Source organism: Rhodamnia argentea, chromosome 2 (genome assembly GCF_020921035.1).
Source record: "Rhodamnia argentea isolate NSW1041297 chromosome 2, ASM2092103v1, whole genome shotgun sequence".
Taxonomy (NCBI): Eukaryota; Viridiplantae; Streptophyta; class Magnoliopsida; order Myrtales; family Myrtaceae; genus Rhodamnia; species Rhodamnia argentea.
The window spans coordinates 22,662,057-22,689,838 of NC_063151.1; the positions used below are offsets into that span (position 1 = coordinate 22,662,057).

At 40.2% G+C, this 27,782-nt stretch overlaps 4 protein-coding genes across 12 annotated transcripts; 1 reads left to right on the plus strand and 3 right to left on the minus strand.

Annotated features, from left to right (window-relative positions):
* Positions 1-6,187: 6,187 nt before the first annotated feature.
* LOC115750708 (protein TRACHEARY ELEMENT DIFFERENTIATION-RELATED 7A-like) lies at positions 6,188-6,814 on the minus strand. Its single transcript, XM_030688222.1, has one exon. It carries the CDS (start codon positions 6,812-6,814, stop codon positions 6,188-6,190), a length of 627 nt encoding a protein of 208 aa, XP_030544082.1.
* A 2,646-nt stretch (positions 6,815-9,460) lies between these two features.
* On the minus strand, positions 9,461-12,727 carry LOC115750726 (putative UDP-glucuronate:xylan alpha-glucuronosyltransferase 3). 2 transcript variants are annotated; one of them, XM_030688251.2, is made up of 5 exons: positions 12,501-12,727; positions 11,862-12,074; positions 10,866-11,503; positions 10,275-10,770; positions 9,461-10,203 (listed from the first exon to the last, which is right to left on the minus strand). In XM_030688251.2, exons 1-5 carry the CDS (start codon positions 12,524-12,526, stop codon positions 9,666-9,668), a joined length of 1,911 nt encoding a protein of 636 aa, XP_030544111.1. In that variant the 5' UTR covers positions 12,527-12,727; the 3' UTR covers positions 9,461-9,665. The 2 variants fall into 2 exon arrangements, with proteins under 2 accessions (XP_030544111.1, XP_030544110.1); XM_030688250.2 differs by lacking the exon at positions 12,501-12,727 and adding an exon at positions 12,216-12,428.
* A 3,134-nt stretch (positions 12,728-15,861) lies between these two features.
* On the minus strand, positions 15,862-19,596 carry LOC115750738 (uncharacterized protein C57A10.07). The gene is made up of 3 exons (XM_030688273.2): positions 18,423-19,596; positions 16,976-17,100; positions 15,862-16,421 (listed from the first exon to the last, which is right to left on the minus strand). The coding sequence occupies exons 1-3, from the start codon at positions 19,012-19,014 to the stop codon at positions 16,101-16,103; spliced, it is 1,038 nt and encodes a 345-aa protein (XP_030544133.1). The 5' UTR covers positions 19,015-19,596; the 3' UTR covers positions 15,862-16,100.
* Positions 19,597-19,711: 115 nt separating this feature from the next.
* LOC115750724 (tricin synthase 1-like) lies at positions 19,712-25,485 on the plus strand. Of its 8 annotated transcripts, none has more exons than XM_030688246.2 (11): positions 19,712-19,826; positions 20,038-20,409; positions 20,524-20,577; positions 21,419-21,502; positions 22,240-22,365; positions 22,671-22,738; positions 23,988-24,057; positions 24,344-24,409; positions 24,554-24,631; positions 24,714-24,774; positions 25,277-25,485. In XM_030688246.2, the coding sequence occupies exons 2-10, from the start codon at positions 20,143-20,145 to the stop codon at positions 24,753-24,755; spliced, it is 855 nt and encodes a 284-aa protein (XP_030544106.1). In that variant the 5' UTR covers positions 19,712-19,826; positions 20,038-20,142; the 3' UTR covers positions 24,756-24,774; positions 25,277-25,485. The 8 variants fall into 8 exon arrangements, 7 of the variants coding, with proteins under 7 accessions (XP_030544106.1, XP_030544108.1, XP_030544107.1 ...); XM_048274728.1 differs by having other exon boundaries at positions 19,721-19,826; positions 20,142-20,409; positions 20,524-20,605; XM_048274727.1 differs by having other exon boundaries at positions 19,722-19,826; positions 20,142-20,409; positions 24,714-24,778; positions 25,281-25,485.
* The last annotated feature ends 2,297 nt before the right edge of the window (positions 25,486-27,782 follow it).

A 27,782-nucleotide genomic window follows, 5' to 3' on the forward strand; every position in this document is an offset into this window, starting at 1 on the left:
TCACGGGAAGAGCAGCAACGAATTTCACTATAGATCAAGCCATACACGGAGATTACAGACCACACTAGAGTTACTCAAACACTCTCAATGTTTCCCAGTCCCAATTACATCCAATAACGCACACAGTGTTTAGCTCTCAATTTCTAGCGAAATAATCTTTCAATCCCACAAAGAAATTACACAAATCTAACCTCAAGATTTAATCAGCTTTAACACCAATTGTTTCAGATGTAATTCTTGAAACTTTGGAAGCCCATGATGAAGTCTTTCTGCAAATCAATAGCAGCGCCCCAAGCATTCACGTATGCGGTGCTTCCTTTTTGGCTTTTAAGCGCTCACGGCATCACTTGCAACTTCTCTGCACGGCATGCCTCGCTATCCTCAAGAAATATATTTATAAATGCATGGAATCCCACTTGGCCGAGGAGTCCGAATAGAATTCGGCCAACGAAGTCAACTTCGCTTTTTTAACTTTCCTTGGCCGGCTCTAACAACTCAAAAGTATAGATATTGATGGATTTCAAAAGCAGATTTCGTCCCATACAAAATCTATGGAATCCGAATATTAATCTAACAATATATTCCCTCTCTATTTTGCTTGGACAATTTTAACTTGATATCAAGACAAAATAGAAAACATTTAATTTGTAATATTTAGATTTTCGCTTTGAGCTTAAAATCGAGACATATTTTAACACTCATCATGGACGTAGGTTTCCAAGGGTTTTCCCCTTGTTCGATTGAATCACGTTAAACCTTGTTCTTCTTCTTCATGTGTGATTACAAAGAAAACATGGTATTAGAGCAAGGTTCGAGCGTGGAGCCCGTGATATCGAATTCACTATTTGATGCTTTATTCTACTTCTAATTCAAATAAGTTCTTGATCATCTGGTTTATTGTTGTTATAATGGCTAGTTCATGAAACCCCACAAATGTTGGTCGATCTAGCTCAAATGAGATGAGGAATAGATTGACATCCTTTCTTTTTAATGAAAGAAGCTACCTTCCTTGGTCTCGCACGATTACGATTGCCCTTGGAGGATGATTGAAGTTAGGCCATGTCAATGGTTCAATCAAAGCCCCATCATCCACCGATTCTAAATATGTCGAATGGCGGTCTATCGATAACTTGGTGATGTCGTGGATCTTCAACTCCATGGATCCTCACATTTATGAAATTTTTGCTTGCTTCGAAATGGCGGAATCTCTGTGGAAGTCTTTTAAAGACGTGTACGATTATGAAGATAATGTTTCTCGAATTTTCGAGTTGAAACAGGAAATTGCTCATACCGAGCAAGCTTCCAATCAACCATTTACCAAGCATCTAGGAACTCTAAAAAAGAAGCGGGATGAACTTTGTCGGTATCGTCCTCCCGCTAATTCCGTGAACATATACTCGTAAAGGGAAGAGCAAGATTGGGTTTTTCAATTATTGGCCAGCATTCAACCTTAATATGAGGATGCCAAAAGGCAAATCCTTATTAGCCCTAGTTTTCCATATTTCACTAATGTTTGCGCCATCATCTGACGTGAAGAAATTCGACATCGTGTGATGAATCCAGGCTTGAAGTCAGGGGGAGAGATAGTGGAGAGTTCAGCTAATATTGTTAATTTCAATCCCAATCGCCAAAATACTCTAAGTAACGGCAGCAATAAATTTGATAGCGTGAAAGGAAAAGGCAAGGATAGAAACTGCAAGTTTCATTGCACTCATTGCAACAAGTACGATCGCACTCGGGATCATTGTTGGGAGTTACATCCTCATTTGAGGCAAAATAAAGACAAGGTGCTTGCAACTAAAAGTGGCACTCCTAATTTCGGCCATATTCTCTAGGCCAAATTTCCTTGCAACTCCAACAACTCGTGATGAGCAACGTCACTCCATCGAGTTCTGAGTCGGGAAGCTCAGGAAACATTGCTCATAACTCTAGTAATGCTTTTGCCCTATCTACATCTTCAAAAAATTATTTTATTGTTGATTCTAGAGCGACAATCATACGTGCTGCACTTCTCATTTGATTAAAAATCTCTGTGGCGCATATAATTACCCATCTATTACTGTTACTAGTGGAAAGCAGGTTCTTATTCAAGGAACTGGAACATTGGAATGTCTTTCCACCAAATCTAATGCGTTATTCATTCAAACTTTATCATCTAATTTGTTGTCTGTTAGTAAAATTACCAGAGATCTGAATTTTAATGTTGTATTTTCCCATGATAAGGTAATCTTTCAAGACAGTTTAACAGGGAAGAAGATTGATGAAGGTTAATTCCAGCAAGGGTTAGACATGCTTGATTTACCAAGTGCGGGTTTGATTGCCGGGAAAAATAAAGACAGAGAGGCTTATCTTTGGCATTGGCGTATGGGGCATCCATCGGATAGTGTGCTAAGCATTATTGATTCTAACTTTACTATTGATACTAGTTCCTATGAGATTTGTTGTTATGCTAAACAACACAAATTGCCTTTCTCCTCTAGAACTAGTCGGTCTCCAGAATTGTTTGAATTAATTCATTTAGATGTTTGAGGTGCTGCCCCTATTAACTCTTGTGATGGATTTAAGTATTTTGTTACGTTTATCGATGATAAATCTCGTTGTACTTGGTTATACTTACTTGCTTCTAAGAGTGATGTGCTCCATGTTTTCCAAGAATTCACAAAAAAGATTAGTACGCAAGATGGTGCTAAGATCAAAATGCTACGGACTGATAATGGGAATGAGTATACAAATCACCTTTTTGAATCTTACCTTAAGAATCTGAGGATTATTCATCAATTTTCATTCCTCAATAGAATGAAGTTGTAGAACGGAAAAACCGTCACCTTCTTGAGGTAACACGTTCTATCTTGTTTCGTGGGAATTTGCCCACGCATTATTAGTTGGATGCCATACTAACTAGCTGCTATCTCATCAATCATCTTCCAAGTAAGGTGTTAAAATACAAGTCCCCAATGGAAAATCATTCTTGGCGGATCTGTTAACCTTTATCATCCCCGTGTGTTGGGAAGCACATGCTTCGTTCATTTAGCACCTGGAAATAAATTCGATCCTCGTACTAGAAAATGTGTTGTCTTGGGATATTCCTCTGTGAAGAAAGGGATACAAATGTTTTGAACCCACCATTAGAAAATTTTTTATATCTCGGGATGTTACTTTTGATGAGACTCACATGTTTTTTCCTAGGGATCAAATTCAAAGGGAGATTGATATTGCCAACTATGATTATAGGGGCTTGGGCATTGAAAATTTACTCTAGTACAAGTGGTTCCAACAACATATGATCTTGCTCCAGTTCAAGTGATTCCTACAGCAAATGATCTTGTGATTAATGAGGATCAGAAAAATGGGGATGAAGAAAGCCGGTATGATCCCGCACCCACTATTCCTACAATCCCTGTGGAAAACATCCATTGTCTCCTAAGTAGTTCCAGTTCATCGTTCAACTACAATTTCCCAGCCATGAACTTGACTTCGCGACTTCTCAACATATCATTCATCCACTCTTTATCCCATGCAAGCATCAATCTGTTATGAAAATATTTCACCCGAGTTAAGTGCTTTTTTGACTACTATTGATAAGGACATAGAACCAATAAGTTTTCTTGAGGCACAAAAGTCAACTGTATGGAAGAAAGCTATGGATGAGGAACTACATGCTCTAGACAAAAATCGCACTCGGGGATATTGTTCCATCGCAATAAGACGAATGACCCGTTGGTTGTTAGTGGATTTACAAGATCAAATACAAAAGCGATGGATCTATCGAGAGGCATAAAGCAAAACTTGTGACAAAAAGGTTACACTCAAACGTATGGGGTGGATTATAAAGAAATATTTGCTCTTGTCGTGAAGATGAACATAGTCAGAGTTATCATGTCGATTGCAGTCACGGATGGTCACTTTTTCAAATGGATGTTAAGAATGCCTTCTTACAAGGTGACCTTGAAGAAGAAGTGTACATGGACCTTCCCCAGGACATTCATTGGAAGGACATGGATTTGTGTGCAAATTAAATAAAGCAATTTATGGTCTCAAGCAATCTTCGAGAGCTTGGTATGGGAAGCTCAGTATTGCTCTTGTGAATATTGGCTTCAAAACTGGTGAGTCAAAACATTCTCTCTTTGTTAAGAAGAACTCTAAAGGAATTGTGGTTGTTTTGCTTTATGTTGATGATATCGTTATCATTGGTGATAATCCTGAAGAGATTGAAATCTAAAAAAAAAACTTGAATGAAAAGTTTGCCATCAAAGACTTGGGGTGGTTACGTTACTTCCTTAGAATTGAAATTGCTAAATCAAGCAAAGGATTATTTCTCTCCCGGAGAAAATATGCATTAGACTTGTTAAAGGAAACCGGGAAATTGGGTACTAAACCTGCAGAATCACCTATGGATTATGGCAGTAAGTTTGCGGCCAACACCACTCCTTTCAAAGACTATGGAATGTTCCAAAGATTGGTAGGTCGATTGACTTATTTGACTATTACAAGACCGGATATCGCATATGCCGTTTGTTATGTTAGTTAATTCATGCATAATCCTACTAAAGGTCACATGGAGTTGGTCAACCATATATTGCGATATCTAAAGTCATGCCCTGGATGTGGCATTCTTATGAAGAGTCATGGTCACATAGAGATTGAAGGTTAAACAGATGCAGATTGGGTTGGAGATTGATAGAAGATCAACGATAGGGTTTTGCACCTTTTTAGGAGGAAACTTGGTCACTTTGAAGAGCCAAAAACAAAGCGTTGTAGCTAGATCAAGTGCAAAAGCAGAGTACATAGCCATGGCTTCAACCACATGTGAATTAGTATGGCTTCGTTTATTGTTGCAAGATTTAGGTCTTAATAAGCTTCAAACTCCTATGAAATTATTTTGTGATAATCAAGCAGCAATTCATATTGCTTCAAATCCAGTGTTTCGTGAAAGGACCTAGCACATAGAGGTCGATTGTCATTATAATCGTGAGAAAGTTCAAGACAAGACAATTGAGACTCCATACGTCAGAAGTGAAGATCAATTGGCTAGCATATTTACTAAGGCGCTTTCCACCAAAAATTTCCAGCATGTGATGACCAAGCTGACCTCCGATGACATCTTTGCCCTAGCTTGGAGGGGGAGTGTTGGAAAGATAACGACAACTAGCCAGTAGAATTTAACTTTAATAGGAGATTTGGCTCAAATCTATAAAGAAGGAAATAACAACCATTTTTTCCTTTCAAATAGATATTCATGTTTATCTCTATAGATGTATTCTATCTTATTTAAAGATAATGGAATCCCCCCAAGGCGATACATCGATTTGGGGGTTTCTCATCGTTGATGTAGGCTTTCAAGGGTTTTCTCCTTGGTTGACTGAGCCGCGTTAAATCCTGTTCTTCTTCTTCGATTGTGATTACAAAGAAAATAGAGAAGCTTCGGGAATATGTGATCGAGCAATGATTTTGGATGGTTTGCAGAACAAGAGGGATGGATTCGCTGCAGAGCAGGAAGGCGTCGACTCCGGCAGCAGACATGGTGGGACTAGTGGAGAACTCGATCTCGAGGCATCCCGAAGCCGCGAAATCAGAGGTAGAGTGGGGCAGCGGCAAAGATCGTGGGCCTGGGGGAGAATTCGAACTCGAGAGTATCCCAAAACGACGAAGTCAGAGGTAGAGCAAGGCAGAATTTGTCGGGTTGGTTGAGGGTGACAAAAGGGATGTAGCAATAGGAGAGGGAATCCTCGAAAGAGGGATTTCCGACATGGATGGCGAATTGTGAGAGAATGAAACAAATTTCATGATTTATTTTTAATTTTAATCCTGCAAATAGTCATTTAGATAATGTCTATTTGAATCCATGCTATTTTCGGATGTCAACAAATATTGGATGGAATATTTAAAATCCTATCCTATCCGACATTATCCAATCCTGTAAAAATATCCGGACGATCAAAGTTTTGTTCAAACGCAGTATAAAAGGATGAACTTTGCCTTCGTCAAAGTTTCGTTCATTTTTCTTCACAATGCGGTGAAAAACATAAATGAAAGGTGTGATAAATTAGACAAGTCCATTGATTGAAGATTATTACATTTATCACGAATCACAAAACAGGAAAAAACACGACATTCCTTGGATGAGGAAATTTATTGATGGAAGCAAACAATGCACGTAAGAAATAAATTGGTCCGGTTACGTGATCGATTATCCCTTGTGCCCTGCGGGGTGGTCTTGACGGCCGCGGTGATGGTCAGACGGATCAGACGAAGCTCTTTCGATCTCGATGAAGCTCGAATCCTCATTATCACTCTTGGCATGCAAACCCTTCTCCATCTTTTCACTCTTCTTAATCTCTTCATCAAAGACCACATCGTCTTCTACAGAGAGCACTATGGCTTCCGTGCCATGAGGACCTTCAACAATGGTCTCCTTCACCTTCCTGTGCTCCTCGAAATGGATCAACTTGGCCTTTTGCTCCGTCTTCTTCTTCTTTTTCATCCAGCAGAAGAGAGCCGCCACCATGAACGCAAAGAACAGGAGCCCCCCGCACGAGATGAACACGATGACGATGATCGTCGGGTGGTGGTCGGGCCCCGGCGGAGGCGGCAACGGGTGCGGCGGTGGCGGGGCGATGGGGTGGGGATGCGGTGGTGGGTGCACGTCAGGTGGCGGCGGAGTGAAGGGGTGGGGCCGCGACGGCGACGGCGGTGGCGATTTGGGATGCGGTGGAGGGGTTGCCGCCGGCGGAGGCGGGTTTGAAGAAGGGCGAGATGGTGGTGGTGGTGGTGGGAAAGAGGGGGTGTTGTAAGTGTTGACGGTTGGGGAGGCCATTTTTTGTGTACTTAGTGAATGAAATTAATTGGAATTGCTATGAAAAAAGCTACGTTTTTCCTTATGTATATATAACGATAGTTTGCACGACATTAAAATTTTTTGAAGTTCTTGATGACTTGACTCTCATGGCAAGATTGAGGTGGTTGTTTGCATTAGAAAACACTTCTTAGGTTTCCTTTGTTTTTGTTCTCAAGTATGTTTTCGTAGCATGGATGCCGGGAATTGAAGTGTGAATGAATACTTCGAGGAGAAATGAGATCATGTGGGACAAAACCATCAACTTATCTAGCAGGAAATCAATCTAAATGTTCCGTTGATACAAAAAAAAAAGGTCCATAGTGTACGGTAAAGTTAATAGAAAATACTCAAGTACCTCAATGAATAGATATACGTAGATTTATAGTCTCCGGGACATGTACAAAACCGCGACGTCAACGATCGGAGAGATCAAAGTGCCTCTACTTGTTTCGAAGATTTTTTTCAGTGCTTTCAAAGTACGACATGCTCATCCATTTAAGTCAATCACTGTTATCGACTACTATATAAGTTTTTAATTATTTTTTTTTACGGAAAATGGTTAACATTTTGCATGGGATTACGGGGTTTTCTTGGGATGAAAAGTCGCGTTCTGAAAATGTCTAGAAATTTCTCCAAGAAATAAATCTTCAAACAGGCATGCTCGAGCTAAGCGACAATGTTCATGAGCAAGAACAATTTGTATGATTCGGTGACACGGAGTAATGGGATTGAACCACTAACATTTACGTATGTAAATCCAACCCAGCAAACAATTGGTATGCATTACATTAATTGAACAAGACGGTTGGTAACTTTAGTCATTCTTCTATTTGTATCGTTCAAGATAAGGTGATGGTTGTGAGAATTGAGCACGATGCCTCGACATAACCAAGGTTTTAACGGACAATCCATCTAAATCCTCGTTGGTTTATTCACAAGACAATTTAATTCCCACGTGTTCTTTTTCTCTCTTCCTTCGTCTCGCAATCTAGAAACTTATGTATTTTTTCCTCCTCCTTTTTTTTTTCTTTTTCATTTCGCCCCCTATTTTCAGGATTAGAGCTGCACGGCAGCGTCAACTATTTCTTTAATCCGAAGGCTTGGCCCATGATGTAGCCCATCCCAGCATACCCTTCAAGCCAAGAACATGTCCTTAAAATCAGGGAGGGACGATCGAAGCCCAACGTCACATGAAGATGTCAGATATCGTCGAGGTCCCCATATTCTCGTGTAATTACATTAAGGGACCTAAAAGATACACCGTAAATTCATTTCGATCCTTTAACGGTTCTATCGAGCTCCTCAGTTGGGATTTGGATTTTATAACATTGAGATTTCTGCGACATGCGTGACATCACTCAAATTAGGCCGTCCAAATGAAAATAAACGGCCTGATTTGAGCCACGTCATTTGTTGAAAGGGAGGGAACAAATGTGGGTGGGAATTTTTTTGGGATTTGAAAAATTTTAAATCCCAAACATGACTCAAATCAAGCCGTCCAAATGAAATCAGACTGTCCATTTTTATTTTGACGGTCTGATTTGAGTAATGTCACGCATGTCATGGAAATGCTAACGTTAGGCGATCCGAATCCCCTCGGTTGTCCAAGCATTTTGTGGGAAAATCGTTCATCGAGATTCCTACAGTTCTTTGCGCAATTCTACTTAGGATCTTAGGCGATCAAGAGGGCTTCATATCGTTAGGATGACCTATCAAGGCAATGATTTAGCCGAGAGAGATCTCGATTATTTCGGGTTCCTATTCCTTCTATCATCGATGGGGACCGATTAACATAGCCGCAACTAGAAAATCAATCAGGTGTGCATTTATTGACGACTTCATTAGGAACTGGCAATCCCCAAAATGATTCATAAATCTATTTCTTAATCCATATATAATGAGTTGAGTTGTTATATGGGAAAGTTATATTCAATAAATGAGTTATTAATGGATTTAGACATAATATGAGTGTTAGGTGAGTTGTAAATGGTTCATAAATGGATTTACTGCTTACTTAGACGTATCTCAACTCTCTGTCATTCTCTTTCACCCTCACTCAATTTCACGCTCACTCACTACGCACTCACACCTCAATTTGGGTATAAGTTTTTCTAAATTAGATTAACATGAAATTATTTTAGAAATATAGGTTGGGTTGGGATACTAGATTTGCATTGCAATAAATGTGTCCTAAACGGGGCTAAATGTGTCTATTTGGATCGGACCAATTATGACTCGACCCAACCTAACTCAGCCCGCTCGTTTGACAGGTCTAGTCCTCATATCGAGGATATGGTTGACTTTGATTGATATGATTTGTGCTGAAAATTATGGATATGCAAGCAGTTTTGATCGCGTGATTTCAACAGGAAATCGTCTCATGAACTGATAATCCTCTCCTCCAAGTTTCATCCTTCGCAACCATATGAAGACTTCGGATCGGTGTCGCGACTCGAAAGCAGTTCCTTGTAACAGACAAGCGAGAATAATAGGAAGAAAAAGGTAAAAGAAACCAGAAGCCATGAGCATGCATCTGCTAAATCTCACCGAAAACCCACAAAATCAAGTATGGATAGAAAGGAATTGGTGAAATGAAATGGTCATTTAGAGGCATTATAGAAGTGATAAGTGAAATGAGACATGTAGCTTAAATATACCGAAGTCGAAAAATTACGCGCGGCGAGGATATAATGTCTGACTTCATAGAAGTTCGCAAACCTCAAATCATCATTTGAACTTCGAGTGTCGTCGAGATGAAAGCTCGAGGTTGCTAAATTTCTTGATTTATTTGTGTTTGTATTATTTACAGCAACATTGAATGACAACATAGTCATAATGAAGAGAAGGATTGATTGCCCGTTGTCTGTGTTATTGAAGAATCAGTTGCTGCATTATCAGTCCTGTTCTTTCCACCCCAGTGCAGCAACATGCTTTCCCAGGAGCAGAAATCCTCAGAACATGCCTGCAGGCGCTCGTCCGTGATCTCAATCTTCCAATGACCATCCATGTAGTTCCCTCCCTTGGCCCGCCTCCGATCCCACTCCAAAGCCGCCTTCTGCTTTGAGCTCAGCAGACAGAACTTCTGCAGATGTTCCGGCATGGTGTCGTGCAGCTTCCACCACGTCCTGTGTGCTGCATCGCTCGCGAACTCTCGGTAGTAGTCCACGTTCCAGTTGCAATCGTAGTCCCTGAAGCACAGCCACGGCTTGAGTCCTAGATAGTGGAGGACGTAAAGGACCGGCGGGTCAGCCCCAAACAGGCTTGTCTTCATCAGCTTCGTCTCCTCATCGTCTCCTTCCCAGAAGTGCTTCAAGAAGTTCATGTGCTTAGGAATTCGGTGCCACCAGGTGAATATCTCGTTCAAGTACCTGTTAGAGTCATTGAATATTAAACCGCGCATTCATCTAACAGTTTAAGCTTTTAGAACAATTGGCGATACCCTTGGTCGCCACCATTGTAGGACTCAATCTCGTTGATGTGGTCCATGAGCAGCTTGAATGTGCAGTTTGAGGGCTCGATCACCATCACGCCGGAGTTGAACAAGGAGCCGTTGTTTCCTGTGGCGGACAATTCCGGCATCCTGAAAAGGAAATCAATGTTTCTAAGGACCAGTTGATCGGCGTCGATGAAAATGATCTTGTCGTAGTCTGTCAACTGCCAGAGGCGGAACTTGCTGTAGTTCCATTCGTTGTAGGCACCAGGCTGCGCTCTTGGGTTTCTGATCCGCTGGATCGTGTGGACTTTCCACCCGGCAGCCTCCAGCCCAGCTCGGTGATGTTCGCTGATCATTTCGTCCACGAGGATCACGAGATCTCGCGTGGAACCCGACATTCGTATGCTTTGAGCTGCAGCGATGGCACCGCAAACATAAACGTGAGCCGAATGCAGGATGGTAGCGTACGCTTCTCGACGAGATCTCTCCGAGTGAAATTGTGCTACAAACACAAAGAACAACCGTTAGATTATTGCCGATCATGTCCAACTTGTCCAATACAAATCATGAATTTGTTACTCAGTTTGAGACATTAACCTTTCGGCTCGAGAGGAAAGGCAAGTTCGCACGACCCTATCGGGAGCAGAAACTTTTCCTGCAGCTTGTCGAGGTCGGGCTCGTACAGCCGTGCATAGCCTTCGCTTGCTAGCAAGTCCTTGCACGCGAATAGATTCGGGATGGGAAGGCAATCAGTCACGAGAAGCACTCGCACGGGACTGTAACTCTTAGCAGAGGCGGCGAGCCTCGCTGCTTCGAGCTGCAAGTGGAGCCGAGCCACATCCCTAGACCACCTTCTTGACTTGTCACAAGGAAGCTTGACGGCGATGAGATGGACGCGTGGTTTACCTGGGACGTGAACCTGAGGGAGGGTAGGACAATTTGGGACCTGGGAATGTTGTTCCTCGTCGATCCATTCAGGATAGAGAGATTCCCAGGTTATGTCCCCTCGTACGGAGTCCAGGCGCAAAACTACATGCTCGGATTCTGGGAACAGCTGCTTCCAGCGATTGGTTTCGTTCCTGTCGAAGTTGAGAAGGCCAATGACCTCATACTCGTCCTTGTCGATAGATTCCTCGATCACATTCGAGATTTGATCCCATTCGATATCTAGGGACGACGTGTACTCATGGTTGGCGGCGGTACTCTCTCTTGACAGTTTGCCAGTGGTGGGAAGCCTGTGAATCAGGATTGTTGGAGGAGCAGAAATTGAACTAGTTAAAACAGGTTAGCTCCAAAATGGGCTATAGCGACAAAAAACCATGTCTGTTTCCAAGCCGATCAATTATTAACAACAGTATCTGGCACTAGAGTATCTGATATAGATCCTGCATCAGGATAATGACCGAACAAGATGCATTAATCAAGCATCTTCAAAGGATCAGGATGCTTTACAGGAACAAGTCGCACGAATTAAAAATGATCACAGAAAAATGACCAGGTAAAAGACGGAATGAGCGGAAGGTTTTATGCACAAAAGCATAGCCTGTTTAGGAAAATAAAAAAATGAAATTGATGCTTGGAAATGAACTATACCGGGAAGGAGAGCTCGAAGAGTCATCATCCATCAAATGAAAGTTATGGGACCGGTAGATTGTGAGGAACGACCCGAACAAAATGATGATAAGGAGCACTTTCATGGTCGGATTCTTGTAGTTGGAGTCCCTGTCTTGGATGGGTGAATCGAGGGCCTTTTCCATGTCATTGGAATACTTGCTTCTCGGAAACATTCTTCTGCCCGATTGTTCTCTGCAACACACGAAAGGCGCCGGTTTTTTAATGTAGGTTTTCAAAGAGCATATGTGCAGATGAAACAATAGCATGAAGATGAAAACCATAAAACACAGTGCCCGACACATCGCACATGGCGACACCGCGGTCTTATCTCACCGGTTCACGCTAAACATCACAATCCATGAAGTCATCATAGTCACTAGTTTATCAGGATCAATGTGGTTTTCTTCGCATTCTAACAGGATTTTTCATGCACTTCCAGATTGAGGGGGCAACCGAAGCTCCTTCTTTAGTGTCTTTTTTTTTCTTCTTGGGTCACAAAGGCAAAACTAGAGAAAGAAAGACCAAACAAGTTCAAGAAGCACACACAATAAACATGAGGCTGCTTAAACTTTCAACTGCAAGTGCTAAGCAGAGAGAGAGAGAGAGAGAGAGACTGACGCTGATGGAGGAGACAGGCGCTTCATTTCAGTTTTTTCAGTTGGAGGCAAGGTGAGCCAAAAGGAAAAACGCAGAGAGGGAGGGAGAGACAGAGAAAGCTCCAAGAAACCAGAGCTGAAATGAGAATGGAAGTCAATCTTAGTAAAATGACACAGTCTGGTGTCTATGTTGGCAGTTGAGGAGGAGGAATTGGGCTGGTTCTCCTCGTTGGTTGCTAGTGAAGAAGAGTCCTGAGGCAGTTGGGGATTAGGGACTAGAGATGGGGTGCAATTATATTTGAAAGAGGATTTGGTCAATTGTAAGGAAGAAATGTCAGTGTCACCTCAAGGTGATTTCAAAGTTAAGTTTCAACACAGAATATTTCCCTTCACTAGTTTATTACTTAGGGGTGAATCTACTATCTTGCTTGGTCCCCTGTCCATAGACTATAGTTAAGAAAAAATACAACGCGTGCTAGGTTATGGAAATCAAAATTGTCTCAATCATTTTGCCTTCAAGAACAGGTCATGTATGGTTTTGTCAATCGGTTATCTGTTTAGAGAGTATTGATATTTTAAGGAATCAAAGCTAAGTCATCGTTCAATTAGCTTCCTTAGTTTAATCGGACATTTCCATGATGTCATGCAATTTTGGTCTCATTTATAGGTAGGTCAACCAAAACACAACTGCTGGAGAAAAGAATACTATGTTGTCCTATCATTGATTCATTGATTCATTCTTCTCTCTCTCTCTCTCTCTCTCTTTCCATTGTAAAAAACTTCACCAATTGTTGTTCTCTCATTTGCTTGGTACATGCTCACTTTGGTAAAGTATGCCCTAGTTGATTAAATTTGAGTACATATCTAGCTGAAAGTTCTCCTTCTTACTTCACTTAACCAACACAAGGAAAGCATTCCCTAATTGCCAATTGGCTTTCTAAATAAGGAAGCCACAGTCCCTCCCAAGCTCTAGTTATCTAGAAGTTGTGGTTGGTATTATTTCTTAGGATTCTTGTAATTAATTTGGTGAGACTTAATATCATTTTTACGACATGATCTTGTGGAATTTCTTCATAATAATCAATGATAACTTCAAAAATTGGGAGCTATTACCTAAGTCAGTATTGATTTTAGCGCATTCATTGTGAATAAATTGATATCTCCAATTCAATCCCCATAGTAGTGACGGTAGATATTAGAGAGAGGCAAGAGTTTAGATAAATCGTTAAATTGAATGATATTGAGAGACAAATAGGGAAAAGTGTTAAAAAAAAATAAAACTATTGCATTGATGCTAATGTAGTCTAAACATTTTATTGATGTCAATTCAGTGTTAAACTTTTTGCATTTGTGTCAATTGAATCCATTTGCCTAATTTTAAAATCAACGATGTGGACGTCGATTGTCCTACGTGGCACGCTTAGTGCTGATGTGGACATATTTTAGTTATTTTTCTTCTTTTACTTTTCTTACACTTTTTTTTAGGGCCCGCAAGGGTCGCCAGATGATCCCTATTGGCCCCAAGCGACGGCCGGCAACCCTCGTCGGCATTGGGTGAGGGCACCGCGACCCTCACCTAGCCAGATCTGTAGGGTGCCACTGCCCTTGCCTGTGGGCGACAGTGGTCGGCTAGCGACCCTTGCTGGCCCCCAATAAAATAAAAATTGTAAGAAAAGAAAGAGAAGGAAAAAAAAGTTATCTAAAAAATATATAATATATTAAAAAAAATATCCATGTCAACGCCGGACGTGTCATGTAGGACAACTAGTGTCCAAGTCAGCGATTTCCGCACAACATTGATTGGATAGACTCAATTAGCAAAAATGCAAAAGGTTTGGCCTGAATTAGTACCGAAAAAAGATTTAGAACTGAACTTGCACCAAAGAAATAAATTTGTGACTTTTTTTACGTTTTTCCAGAGACAGGTACAGGCACTTTTGATTCAGGAAAAAAAAAATTACTTGGGAAGAACGACTTCTACATTTTAGCTTTTCTTTTAGATCTTATAGCACACGCAATTTCATTTTCATTCAATTCTGAGAACATGAAATCTTTACAAACAAACATACAAATGTCGACATGTAGATTCTTAAATGATTTTTTCATAGTTTTTATCTAAAATTTGGTTAATGTCCTAGAATTTGATGAGACAGCAAAAGATTAAATTTCTTTTTGCTGGTCGTTGAGCAAAAACAAACGCGCGAAAAAAAAAATGCAATAACAGGGATTAAAGACATGATCCGCTTGATGTTATAGTGATTAGTTGCGATTGGTGCTTAAATCTCGTCCCTGAATCTCATTAGGAGTTCCAAATAGCAAGGAATAATTCAACATTTGATCCACTAACACATATTGTTTGGACAATTTGACTCAATCGATCAACTTCTACTTTCTTTCTCTTATTTGATCAAAGTTCATCCATGAATAGCTTTACCAACCATGTCATCCACCAACATAGGAAAAACTTAGTCCAAATTTAAGTTTGAAGTGAAATTATGGGCAACCACGATAATTCACGAAAATTCATTCGATTTTCACAAATTTACAAAGTAATTTCTTCAGGAAAAAAAAAGGATTCTTCATATAAGCTCAAGTGACGCCCTCCATTTGTGCTAGGCAAATCTTGATGAACAAGGTTTTCCAATCATCGGGGTATGGAGTGTTGTCTTTTGAGTCTTATCGACATATACAACATAGGAAGCTGCTGCCCAACAGCACTGTCATTATTTCCGGCCTTATGATTTTCTAATTAATGAGCGTTTTATGCAAAACACACGATGATGGTGCGTGGATCTACAGCCAGAAATAACTAACGATCTTGTCAGGCTGTCTCGAAAGCCTTTCCCTACAATATACTTGCAATGTCCAAACAATATTTTTCAAGGGGGAAAAGGCATCCAACAAGCAGTAGTTGGTGAAAAGGGCCCTCCAAGATGTTTGCGTTTACTCTCATTTAGCTCAAGTCCTTTGATTACGGCCTAAGCTACTAACTCTAAAACTTCCTTTTTTTTCCTATCCCTCTCTCTATTTTTCATTTTTGCCTAAGATAAAACCACTAAAATCACTGTTGTCCACTAAATGAAGACTCCAATGCGAGTGAATATCAATGCTTTGACGGCAGACTCTTCCAAAGACGGTTTCCTTTCCCTCTTTCTCAAAGCAATCTCATATTCGGGATGACCCTGTTAGCCCTGAAGTCAAAATTGCGGAATTTTTAATCGCCTTGAGCTCACAGATAGCGCTGCAATGCTTGGAAACCCGAGCGGGTCGATTGTTAATCGTCAAAGATTTGAAATGCAACAAAGAAAACCGGACAAAATACTTCACCGTCTACCAATTGTAAGTGTGGATAACTCACCAACATATGGGTGGAAAACTAAAGATGATTGGACTGGCTTTGCTTCATATAATTGTCCAAGTACGTCAAATTCTATTACATACACACATTAATAAATGACTTTTTGGTTCACGAGCTTACAGCATAAAAAAAACTCATGCTATCATTAACTCCTTGGTCATCTCTCTTTCCTATAGACATGCAGGTCTTATTAAGAACATGGAAAGGCAAAAAAATGTGTGTAATCAGCATCGTTTCCAGCTTACACGAAAGTAACAATTAGCACTATGACATCCAGGGAAGCCAACCTGGATAGAGTGCTGCTCCGCAATATCTGAACAGACCTTGCATCTCAGGGCAACCTTTAGGATAAGGAATTGTTCGGTGGAAAGGATCACGGCCTAGCTTCTTACGATGCAATGAACCTTGGCACCCGTAAGGATCTTCCCGAAATTGCTGCCTCACCAGCGCCTCGCCCTTCCTGGCTTTCTCTCTTGCAAGTGATGAAGCTGGGGTTCCTACGTAAAAGAATCTTGACTCCGGGAATCCGATAGCAGTGCGATGCAGATGAGCGAATCTTTCTTCCTTGAAATCATAACTCACAACCTAGATACCAGTAAGCAATTAAGATTGACTCTGTACAAACAAAACGCAACTATTATCGAATACGCTGGTTAGATGCTCTGATCAACAGTGAAAATTAGAAATTTTCAGATATGAGTCGTGTTGTCTCGACAATACCGACCAAGTGGATAGAGTGACATCCATTGGTTTATGACTTTCCCCAAACGTCCATTGTCATAAATATGAAGCGCTCTTAACTTCAAGAAGAAGTAAAAGGCCCTCAACACCAATGATCATTCCCGATTCTTATATTCATTGCAAAACCTAAGAACACAAGCTACAGATGGACACAAATATGTGGAAAGGGCATGAACACTATACCATTTTTCAAATGTTCATTGAGCAATGGACACTTATGCTCAAGTGAACCCATGAGAGAAGAGTGTTCTCATTCGTTATATTACTATTTTCCTATATCCTTTACTTCATTTTCAAGGAATACACTGACAACACTGCCTTCAATACCCTTTTTTGGCCCTTGACAGAGCATATTTCTCCTACTAAAATAAGTAGCATTTGTGGAACAGAGAACTTACAGTGATATTAGAAGGATATCTTCCAGTGAGCTCTCTGAACCTACATACACTAAACAGAAGATTCTCAAAGCTGTCCCTTGCATGCTCCTCCGTGAGGGCCCTCGATCTGACATTTTCTTCCTTCCCTACAACCATAGCAATCAAAAGATAAGTATGAACAGTTTTTGAACCAGATGCATGACATTTGCGTACTTGATTAAATTAGGATGCCATAGTAGGGAAAGATGACAAAACAATATGGTGTTTGCATTGGAGAAACATGAAAAAAGTAATGAACAAAGCTTGAGGCATTGCTAAAGAAGTAGCAGATTCGTATAGACTAATGGCAGATGCAGAACCAGAAAACCATTTTCCAAATAAGAATGACAATCAGCTCCTGCCCTTTTAGCTTCATAGTGTTTTTCTCTGGGTTTCTTCCTCAAGAAACAGAACAGTTTTCTTGTTCATCCTTCCATTTGAGAGGAACAAAAAGAATTTGTGGCAGGAAATCCAAGAAAGTGTTACTAAGAGGGTGATTCCCAGTGGCCACCAATAGGAGGCAACTGAAGAAGTCAAGAAAGAGCAGCCAATCACTTAGCCTAGCAGCAGCAAGAACTGGAAGGTTGTTGAGAGCTATGATGTGTCAAAGGAGGTGAAAATGAAAGGATGACTGGATATATTCAATGAGAATATGAAAGTGACACAAGAATGTCACTGAAAAATGAAGCAGCCAGATGGTTCTGCGTTGGGATGACAGGATGCAGTCGACATGGAAATTATTTTAGCTAGTTTGTTGAAATTGACGGGCTTGCAATGAAAAGACCAGAGGTTCTGGATGGGACAATAGAATGATACTTGTAGTGGAAATAAGATGGAAAGAAATGAACCTTAAGCATAAGACCTTGAAGCAATTTAATTAAAGTTGTCCAAGTGAGGAATTCTTCTAGCTTTAGCTCTGCTACTTTTATGGAACACATGAAAACTAACCAACAGTCTCAACTAGTAATGGTAGATGCATCAACCACTGAACTTGAAGTCCGGCAGTATCATCTCTTTCAATCATATCACAATAAGCGATGATGCTTGTAGTGTTAATCCAACAGCAAGAGATGAATTTTCACATTAAGAGGACCAAAGAACTAGAAAAGGCTCCTCACCAAAAAAAAAAAAAGAACTAGAAAAGGCTTTAGAAGCGAAGCAACACTAAATAGTATTAGCCTGGCTACTTTCAAAAGCACCGGAAAACTAACCACCAGCCTCAACTAGCATATGCAAACTACAATCACATCTGTTGTCTGGCATTATCATTTCACTTCCGTGATATATTAGAAATTACTAGAGAATGACCCAAAGCCCCATACATAAAGATTCACATAATCCACTACAAAAGTGTGGTTGAAGTAAATTAAAATGGTACAACTTCAATTCAAGACAGCTAAAGCCAGACAGACCAGCAATGAGCACTCACCAAACCATCCTCTAGATTCAGCAACAGCCCAGTAACTCTGCGCCTCACTTCGAGGACCAGCGTCTTTACGTGTCTCTCCACCGCTGAATAATAGCAAAGCCATTTCATCTTTCGCCGTTATTTCAATTCCTTGTTCTATATGATCTAAAAAAGTAGCAGCTTGACCGGGATTCTTTTGATAAGGCTCCAAAAACCAAGAATCCTCCTTATCAACTTTCTCGCAACTCTTACTAGTATATATAGAATGCCCAGCCACCATCACGAGGTTCTTTAGATTGGTGAAAGGATAGTTCTCCAAAGTCGCATCAAATTCTCGATAATTACCGATGGCGCTATACCGCGACTGATATACAGATATAATTACCAGAATTGTGATCCCAAATGACAAGGAAATCGAGAAAGCTAAGAAAGGATGCAACTTGTAGAAATAGCGAACATGGTTACCGAAGGATTTGAGCATTTTGACCGGGTGAAGTGGAGAGCTTTTGGGCTTTCGAGTTCTTCTGATGGTTCCTGATTCTAAGTCAAAATTGCTACCTGGGTATGCAAGAAACGACTTCGGGATACTCGAAGCATATGAAGGAATACTCATGATAGTGCAGAATTCAAGCTCGAGGATCGGTTAAAGCAACCCAAATGGCGCATCATCCGAACAGAAACTGCTGGGAATTGCTGATAAACTTAGATGGTGATGAGAGACCGTGAACTAGCAAGCACGATCAATCACATGATCTTCGTCGCCAGATGAAGAACGAACGAGTGAAAGCAATTATTTTACAAGTTGAAAAAACAAGAAATCAAAACACCCACGGTGAAATTCGAAGCTAAGAGCGAAGAGGGTACATGAGTTTGAGGTCGGAGCAAAGAGGAGATCAAGCCCGAAAAAGGAGACGCCTTTCCGAACGTTCACGAGTCGACGAACACTAGGGATCTTCCTTAGGAATGAATAGAAGAGAAGATCCACATTTCGCAGAGCTCGCAGAAGTCAAAAGGGTGAAGTGCATTCCATTTCTTCAAGTCGAATCACTCGCGTTCGAGCTGGAGACTCTAGAAATCGCGGAGGGGACAGATCGTTCCTTCAGGGAGCAGAGACCCGACCCGAACAGAACAGGTCGGATCCAAAAGCCCATGAATCAAGCTAAATGACTTGAACCCAAATCCGAGCCTTCTCTATGGATGGGCTTTTCGGTGACATGTTTCCCCTCTCGCAGGCGCAGCTCATTTCTTTCTCGCTCCGGTGAATGACTACTTCAGCTTAGCTCGATTCTCTGACCAAAAGGAAAAAGAAGATTTAGCTCGATTCGATTCCCTCTCTTCGCCGTGTTTGTTGTATCCGGACAAGACAACAATGGTTGAGTAAAGGCTAAACTTGTTCTTCAACTGGTTGAACCGGGTTGTAATGAGGTAACCTCCTATCCTAAGCGAACCTGGCGATTCTATGGATAATTTAATAGCAGGCTGTTTGGGTTCAAGTATGATTTGTTCTGGAATGCGTCGGATTCGTGCCTTGAGGTTCTCTTTGACGTTACTTGGGGAATGAGCAGGACGTGTTGACGGTTTCTTTTCCCTTCTTCCTTTGCCCGTTTGGTTGCTTTTTCAATCATTGTGAATGTAGCAAAGCGTGGGACTTGAAGAGTTTTATTGGGTCCAGGATGAGTCGGTGCAAGTTGAAGGCATTTGGAGACTGAAGCTCACTTAGGATTTGGTACCGCGAATCAGAATGAAGTTCACCCCGACAATGTTTCGTTGCGCGTCTGTTGTTGCTTCCCATAGTGCTCTGCCTCCAGTCAGGGCAGCAGGGAAATTCCTGCCTTCCTCGAAGTCGATAGCTCCGAATGGATCGGTACTGGGTCGGGGAAGATGCTGTTGCTTCGGGTCTTCCAGTCCATATGTGGTTTTGGAGGACAGGGGTTATGGCAATAAGCAGGTTATCAGCATCACTCCCCAACTTTACGACTATGTTCTGTCCAATGTTAGAGAACCAGAGGTTAAGCTTTGCGTGCCTTTTTTTCGTTTTTAACTTTTGTATCTCTTGCTTGCACAGTGCAATGCATATACTCAAGGGATCTCTTTTTGTTTTATGAATTTTTCCTTGTTGCAGATTTTACAGCAACTTCGCAAGGAGACAGCATCGATGCGTGGTAGTCAGATGCAGGTTTTTCATGGCTCTCTTACATTTTCTGGTGGCTTTGCTTTCCTATATTAAAAGAAGATAAAGAATAGAGTTGGCCGGACATTTTCAATTACCAGGAGTTGATATTGCGTCTTGTGCTGTTTGTTCTTCCAGATAAGAGAATTAAAAGAACTCTTGTTGCTAACCGTGGATTACTCAAGCATCAATTGTTGCAATATCCTTGCTCAGTTTTCCAGTTTTATTCTCAACAGTTGACAACTCAATGGTGCATTCATCACCATGTAATAGTCTCCATTGGCTATCCTTTATAAAGATTTCTCATCTCGTTTTGTTTGTCATACTCATTTGAAAATGCTAAACTGTTGGCAATCTATGGTTTGGATTGCACTACCCATTACATAGCTGCTTTGATATGTGATGGTGGCAATACCTTTCGTAAATGTTCCCTTCTGACCAGATTGGAAAACATTTACCTCCAAAAAGTGGGGATTCCAATTTACCTCTTCCATTGCTACTGCTATAATTCAACTCATATCCTGGAAGTGCTCCAGGTTTTGCACCAAAGAGATGCTATCGCTGCACATGGTAGAGTCCTGGTAAATATAGATCCTTGAGATTAAAGGCAATTCTCTCCATTAAGATCCAGTCATTCCTTGGAAAATATGAATCCTCTATTAGCACTTATATTTTTCTTATCCCATCACCTCCTGTTTCTTGAGGATGTTAAGATGCAAAGTTCATTCATCAAAAAGCATATAACAATGCCCTCACAGAATAATTCACATGATACACTGAAGAAGCTGGTCTTATCCATATTACCCTATTAACATATCTAAGCTGATGACTTGTCTTCTTTTGTTAGGTTTCGCCAGATCAGGCACAACTACTTGCAATGCTTGTGCAGATTCTCGGAGCAGAACGATGTATAGAAGTTGGAGTTTACACTGTATGCATTCTCTTCTTGAAAAATTGCTTTCATGAGCTGACTAGTTATTCACATTTGAGGAGGAAGAACTATAAACTATGCTAGTCTTTAAATGATCTCCTTACAATTCAGTTTGTTCAATCTCTATCTGACATCCCTTCTAATCAATTGGAAAACGGGACAAAATCAATCTATCTTGAATCATCACTATTTTTTATTTTGTTTTTGTTTTTTTTTTTTGGGGTGGGGGGGAAGGGGGAGCTAGATAAGCCCTCACAACTGTTTCTCTTACCTCATATACATTCAGAGCATAGTTATTAGAATCTATTTGTTCTTTATTATATTTTTAAAAGTTGATACAATACAAGGACTCTGAGTCTACTGATTGGATATAGATCTGTCCATTCTACTGTAACGTTATGAAGAATTGGGTTCAAATTAGACACGTCTATGTATTTGTCTTTTGAGAAAAAAACAGTGCGTAGCAAAATCTCTATACCCTACTTGTGGAAATGATAATATCTAGTGGTAATTTAGATATTTTTGGCATTACCTCTAAACTACTTAAGAATACTTACAAATTTTTTTCACAAGATTTCACAAGTTCTATGTATGAATGTCATTCAATATCTAATGCTAGGTAATTCACTGAATCTTTTGTCTCATAGATTTAAGATTTTGACTCGGGATTTGTGTCTCAATTGGAATACTTCGATTCAAAGTGATTAATTACATTTTCACTTTTTTTGTCACTCAAGGGATACTCTTCCTTGGCTGTTGCACTTGTCCTGCCAGAGTCAGGTTTCTTGGTGGCTTGTGAAAGGGATGCCAAGTCTCTTGAGGTTGCTAAAAAGTATTATGAGCTAGCTGGGGTTTCACACAAGGTAATTTATATTCTTTACCTTTCTTCTAGCTAGAATCGGTCCATGAACTCCTTGTGGTTGTGAAATGCATTGTGAGTTGAATTGTGCAGGAACTGTTCAAAGATCTGTACTTTTCTTTTCCTTCTCAAAGTGAAGGAGAAATATTCTTTTGTGACAGTTGCTCAGCATGTGCAGTTTCTAGCAAGCATACTGATAATGGACATGATTTCTATCAAATGTGCATCCCTAGAAAAGAAGATCTGCTTTTCGAGCCCTGCATTTTATTTCATACTTTATGTGGTTGAAGCCTCATATTTCATGTTTAGGTAAGTGTGAGACATGGACTAGCGTCGGACACTCTGCACTCTCTTATTTTGAATGGTGAAACTTGCAGGTACCTAATTTAAGAAGTATTGCTCCTCATTTAGTGATAGTTGTCCTGCGTCTTCTTTTGCTCTTCTTCTCATTTGGAACCTTTGAGCGGAGTGGGTACGCTTGTGAACACCTTCATAAGGCTTTCTCAGTGGTGAGAGTCCTTTGGCCTTGCAATTGGCCCTTGTTGCACAAAAAGGCAATTTGTCAAAAGAATGGCCTTGAAAATGGTCTTAGAAAGCAGCGGAGGACCTGCTTTATCTTTCGTGGTTCTGCAGAAAGCCATTCTAGTATTAATGAGTGACTTTTTCTCTTCTTTCCATATCCACACTTAGTTCCAACATTTTTTTGTTTATGCAGTCTCCATCTCCACTTCACCAATCAATATCTATTCTCCCCTAAGATCTCTGTATTCTCTCTAGCTTATCTGTCTCTCTACTCTCTTTCTGCTTTGCCATGTCCACTTGCGGATGTTAGGCCATCTTGAGATCCGGTGCTGACTAATTTGACAGCTGCTCTCTCTCTCTCTCTCTCTCTCTCTCTCTCTCTCGTGCAAGCGCACCATTTTTTCTCAGGGCTTACTCAGTGTTGACCAGTAGTCCATGTTCACAGCTGGTCGAGCGGTGCAGAAATGCTTTGGGTATTTCTGTTAAACTAGTGGTTCCATCTTTCTGATTCCTAATAAGGTTACCAAATAATATCATCCTGTCTATGTCATCGTTCAATATAAAAGAAAATTTATCTAGCTTGGCGATTGTTAAGTTGTCCTTTTCAGGTAGTTTAAAGAATAATGTCCTGCTCGATATTGACAAAAATTAAGAAACTTTCTTGATACAATTCTCGCGAAAAGTATCTATGTGAAAGTCACTTTAGAGCAGATGTTTCAGGTGTACTATGTACCAATACTCATCTGCTTATATAATTTTACCAAACAATAGTTTTGTCGAACATTGGAAGTGAAAGTTACTTTACACTGGATGATTCCGGTATTTTGTTTACCAAACATTCCTCTGCTTCAATGATGGCATTTTAAGTCAAGAGCTTCTCTCCAAATGAACTTTGCTTATTCAAAACAATTCCAACCTCCAAGCTCTTCCAATTTTCTGCGGCTTGTCAATCCCATCCCGAGGAAGTAATGCTGCGCATTGCAATTTTTCTGTAAAAGTTATTTATTCATCCTAAGCTAGCTTGTGTTGTGTTGCGGTTTGTTGCCAGTACTTGTTTATTGAAGGGTTAGAAAAGATGACTTATCTGTGCATTCCTTCTTGCAGCTATGATTTCGCATTTGTTGATGCAGAGAAGAGGATGAATGAGGAATATTTTGAATTGCTGCTGCAGCTTGTAAGTGAGGGAATTACTGTTTGACGCTTGCTTTTAAACACATTGGCGCATGCAGCTTTCTTCTGCTTCTTACAGCTTTGTCTAATTTACATGTCCTTTACCTTGCAAGTTCGAATCCGAAACTGCAGATGATGTTTGAAATCTTCAAGCATTAATCTAACTGAGAAGCATTGGCACTTGGATGGATCTTATAAAACACAATTCCCATTGCTTTGAGATGTCTTCTGCCGAACTTTTCTGCTTTGCAATGTCTGTTTAATTGATGAGTTGTTAATTCTTGTCATAGGTGAGGGTTGGTGGCGTGATTGTGATAGATAATGTCCTTTGGCATGGAAAAGTAGCTGACCCTATGGTGAACCTTCTTGTTCCTCTCTCTCTCTCTCTCTCTCTCTCTCTCTCTCTCCTGCGCGTGCATAGTGGAATCCGGTGGTGAACTAGTATAGCACCTTTAGACTTTATTAGAGAAGAATTATCTCTAACAGTAATATTTCGGTAGGTAAATGACATGAAGACGATCAGCATTAGGAATTTTAATAGGAGATTGATGGGGGATGACCGAATTAGCACCAGCATGGTATGTTCAACTGTCATTTTCATGCACACTTACTACGCCAGTTTGCAGCTTTGAATAAATGTCCTCATTGTTGGCATTTTAGGTGCCAATTGGTGATGGCATTTTAATTTGCCGTAAAAGATGAGCATGGATTGGAATTTCAGGTATCTTTCCATACGTTATTTATTAGATATAATCAAGAATGGTTACATAGAATCTTATTCCCTTTAAGGATAAACTCAAAAGGAAGTTTTGTTGAATGGGATGTACATTGTTCGGTTAATCTCTCTAGTTAGTAAGTTCTTAAATTATCAAAAAGGAAACAAAATGTACACCAGCGAGTACCAACAAGATCTGATATATTTCAATGACTATGGTGTAAGGTTTTAAGTTCAACTTGTGATGGTTTTCTCTGTCAATTATGGTTTCTTGGATGGACTGGGAAGCCCTAGGACCATATGTCAGATGTAGTTGGGATACTCCTCTTCCTTCAAGCCTTTTCTTTTTCCAATTCATCAAAACTGGGTGAAGGAACAAGTTCTTGAATGGATGATCATGTGGTAGATATATGTTTTTAACGAACTCAGATGACATGTAATTTCACTACTGGTAGGAGTTTCGCGGAGTTATTGTCATGGTAATTATGCATCTTTTTACGTGTTTGGCAGAGGCAGTCATTACCGTGTGGCTCATTCAAACTGTGGCATGCAGAGAAATACTAACCCGGGATTACAGCATTGGTAAGATGACTCGGCTAATTTCTCGTAAATTGCCCTCTGCCATGTCCTAGGTGCCTCCAAAGAACGATTGAGAAAATTTGTAGACAAAGCCATTGGTGAGTGAATGGAAGATCCCAGCCAGCACAGTGTCAGTCATAAAGAAGTCATTGGAAAATTTTGAAATTCTAACATCGACTGGTAAAGGGTTTGAAGATGCAGCAACAATTCAACTTGTGAATTCATCTTGTTCGATTATTTTAATACTCAGCAAAGCATGTCAGTCTTTTTTTTTGTGGTCAGAATGTCAGTCTAATTTGCAAGTTGATAAATTGTACATATTATTATATCTCCTTTTCTTTTAAAATGTATTATCATAAATGATAGAAAGGAATGTAAGAACATTTAAAAAAATCGAATAAAAAGGCAATATTTATAGTATATAGCACAGATGAATTCCAAACAAGATCACACGAACAATTTGATCCTTATTGGCAGCAGTACACAAATTTCAGCTCTTTCAAATTGAAGATAGTGCAGTCTAATTAGTCTTATCATGATAGATCTGCCACACTCAGGTTTTATGGCAATCTAATAAGGGTTAAAAGTGCCCTAGGAAAGCAGAACAGTAACAGTAAAATTGGCAACAGGTATTCAATTGAAATGGAATCTTCAAATGTTTGAGGTACGTGTTTGATTCCAAATCATCAGACTATGATCACTTTAAATCTAATGCTTATATCATCACATCGGCAAAAGTAAAATTGGCTCGGTATTGTGTGAGAATATTGCAATCCAAGCTCCTACCTGGTGAAAAGCAACGAATAAATTAAGTGAAGCAATGATATGCATTGAAGAAAATAAAATCAGCAAATCCATATACAATGCTTCAAAGGATTAAGTTAAAAAGAAATAGATGCAGCTCACTACATTTAACAGCTACCATGCTTATCGTAGAGATTGTAACTCAAAGCATACAACATAAATGCGTCATCCTTTTAATAGTGGAGTTTAGAAAGTTAGCTGTGAGACAAAGTTGCTGCCATACAGGGCGAGTGTCCGTCTGATTCCAACTATGTACCTTGTAAATAAATATGTTACTAAAGCAACGTTGCCTGATATGATGCGTGATCTCTATAGCCCAATGGCAGAAATAGCAAAGGCCAAAGAAGTTGAAAACAAATCCTGGGTGGCATCTGATTTCCACTTTTTTCTTCCAACATTGGGAAGAATTTGGATTCTTCATGATGATAGCATCAGCGGATCCATCATTTCTGCATCAGCTCAGCATATCCATTGTTCAGTGGTTCAGGGCATTTCTAGTTTCCTTGCTACCTTTGTCTATGCTTCCAATTTGTGATGGATAGGCAATCTCTTTGGGAGTTCTTGGCTTCTTCTGCCATTAATATAACTTATTCTTGGATAATCCTGGAAGATTTTAACTTTCTAGGTGCCTCTCTGAAGTTAGTAATGCTGATACAGCCTTTACTCCATATATGGAGATGTTATATGATACTCTTGTCCAAGCTGATCTCACTGATTTGAAGCACATTGGCAGCTCCTTCACCTGGACAAATTGTAGCATTGAGGGATGGGTAGCCAGGAATTTGGATCATGTGTTTGTTGGATGCTTGGCTTGCTTCATTTATGCGCTCCTACACTGAATTCATCATTTCCAATGTTCTGATCATTGTCATGCACTCCTAAGGCGAGAGGAAGCTGTTCTCCACTTTCCAAAAGCCATTCAAATTCTTGAAGTTTGTGAAGTGAACATCCTTTTTATCTGGAAGTGGTTGCTCAAGCTTGGCAAGGGGAGGACAAGGGAACTCCAATGTTTACTCTTTATAGTATTCTTGCTAGAGCTCACATTGCTCTTGAGAAATTCAGTAAAGAGCATTTTAACCAGCTTTCTTAGCAGATTCAACTCTTGAGAAATCTTTTCTTCATCAGAAATCCAGGGCGAACTGGATGCGACTTGGGGATACGAGTGCTGATTCGCAAATCTCTTAAGCAGAGTACTCTCAGCAAACTTTCAGAATGCTGTTTCCCGAGGAAGGTGACAAGTGAGGAACATGAAAACAATGCAGCTGAAGCAATGTTAAGAATTTGAGGAACCGTAAACCTACCAAGGCTTAACAAGAATATCGACAAATAATAATTGAGAACTAAGTTAAGATAACACCACAAAGGCTTAACGAGAATATCATTCACAGTAGGATAAACTATGAAGTGGTCGCCAATTGTGGGTTCGTTCCTATGACCTTATTAAGGTAATCGAATAATATACCCGAAGAGTTGGAAAGCTCTCTTCGGACATGAACAATACATACCCAAGATACTGCACATAGAAGATGGTGGGGTTAACATTAGAGGGGTTTATTTCATGCGCTCGGATCAAGTGTGGGACTATTAAGTCATCGTGAGTTTGAGAGTTTGATTATAGTACATCAACTCCT

Bases quoted from the DNA above. Each gene is read 5' to 3' on its own strand.
- LOC115750708 (XM_030688222.1), bottom strand. From the start codon at position 6,814: ATGGCCTCCCCAACCGTCAACACTTACAACACCCCCTCTTTCCCACCA.
- LOC115750726 (XM_030688250.2), bottom strand. From the start codon at position 12,253: ATGATGACTTCATGGATTGTGATGTTTAGCGTGAACCG. The intron at 10,771-10,865 runs GTTAATGTCTCA...TTGTGTTTGTAG, and splicing joins CTTTCCTCTCGAGCCGAAAG to CACAATTTCACTCGGAGAGA. The intron at 10,204-10,274 runs GTATCGCCAATT...TGACTCTAACAG, and splicing joins TACAATGGTGGCGACCAAGG to GTACTTGAACGAGATATTCA.
- LOC115750738 (XM_030688273.2), bottom strand. From the start codon at position 19,014: ATGAGTATTCCTTCATATGCTTCGAGTATCCCGAAGTCGTTTCTTGCA. The intron at 17,101-18,422 runs GTGAGTGCTCAT...CTATGGTTGTAG, and splicing joins TGAATCTAGAGGATGGTTTG to GGAAGGAAGAAAATGTCAGA. The intron at 16,422-16,975 runs GTAAGTTCTCTG...ACTGGTATCTAG, and splicing joins GATATCCTTCTAATATCACT to GTTGTGAGTTATGATTTCAA.
- LOC115750724 (XM_048274727.1), top strand. The intron at 22,366-22,670 runs GTAATTTATATT...TTTCATGTTTAG, and splicing joins TAGCTGGGGTTTCACACAAG to GTAAGTGTGAGACATGGACT. The intron at 22,739-23,987 runs GTACCTAATTTA...TCCTTCTTGCAG, and splicing joins TTGAATGGTGAAACTTGCAG to CTATGATTTCGCATTTGTTG.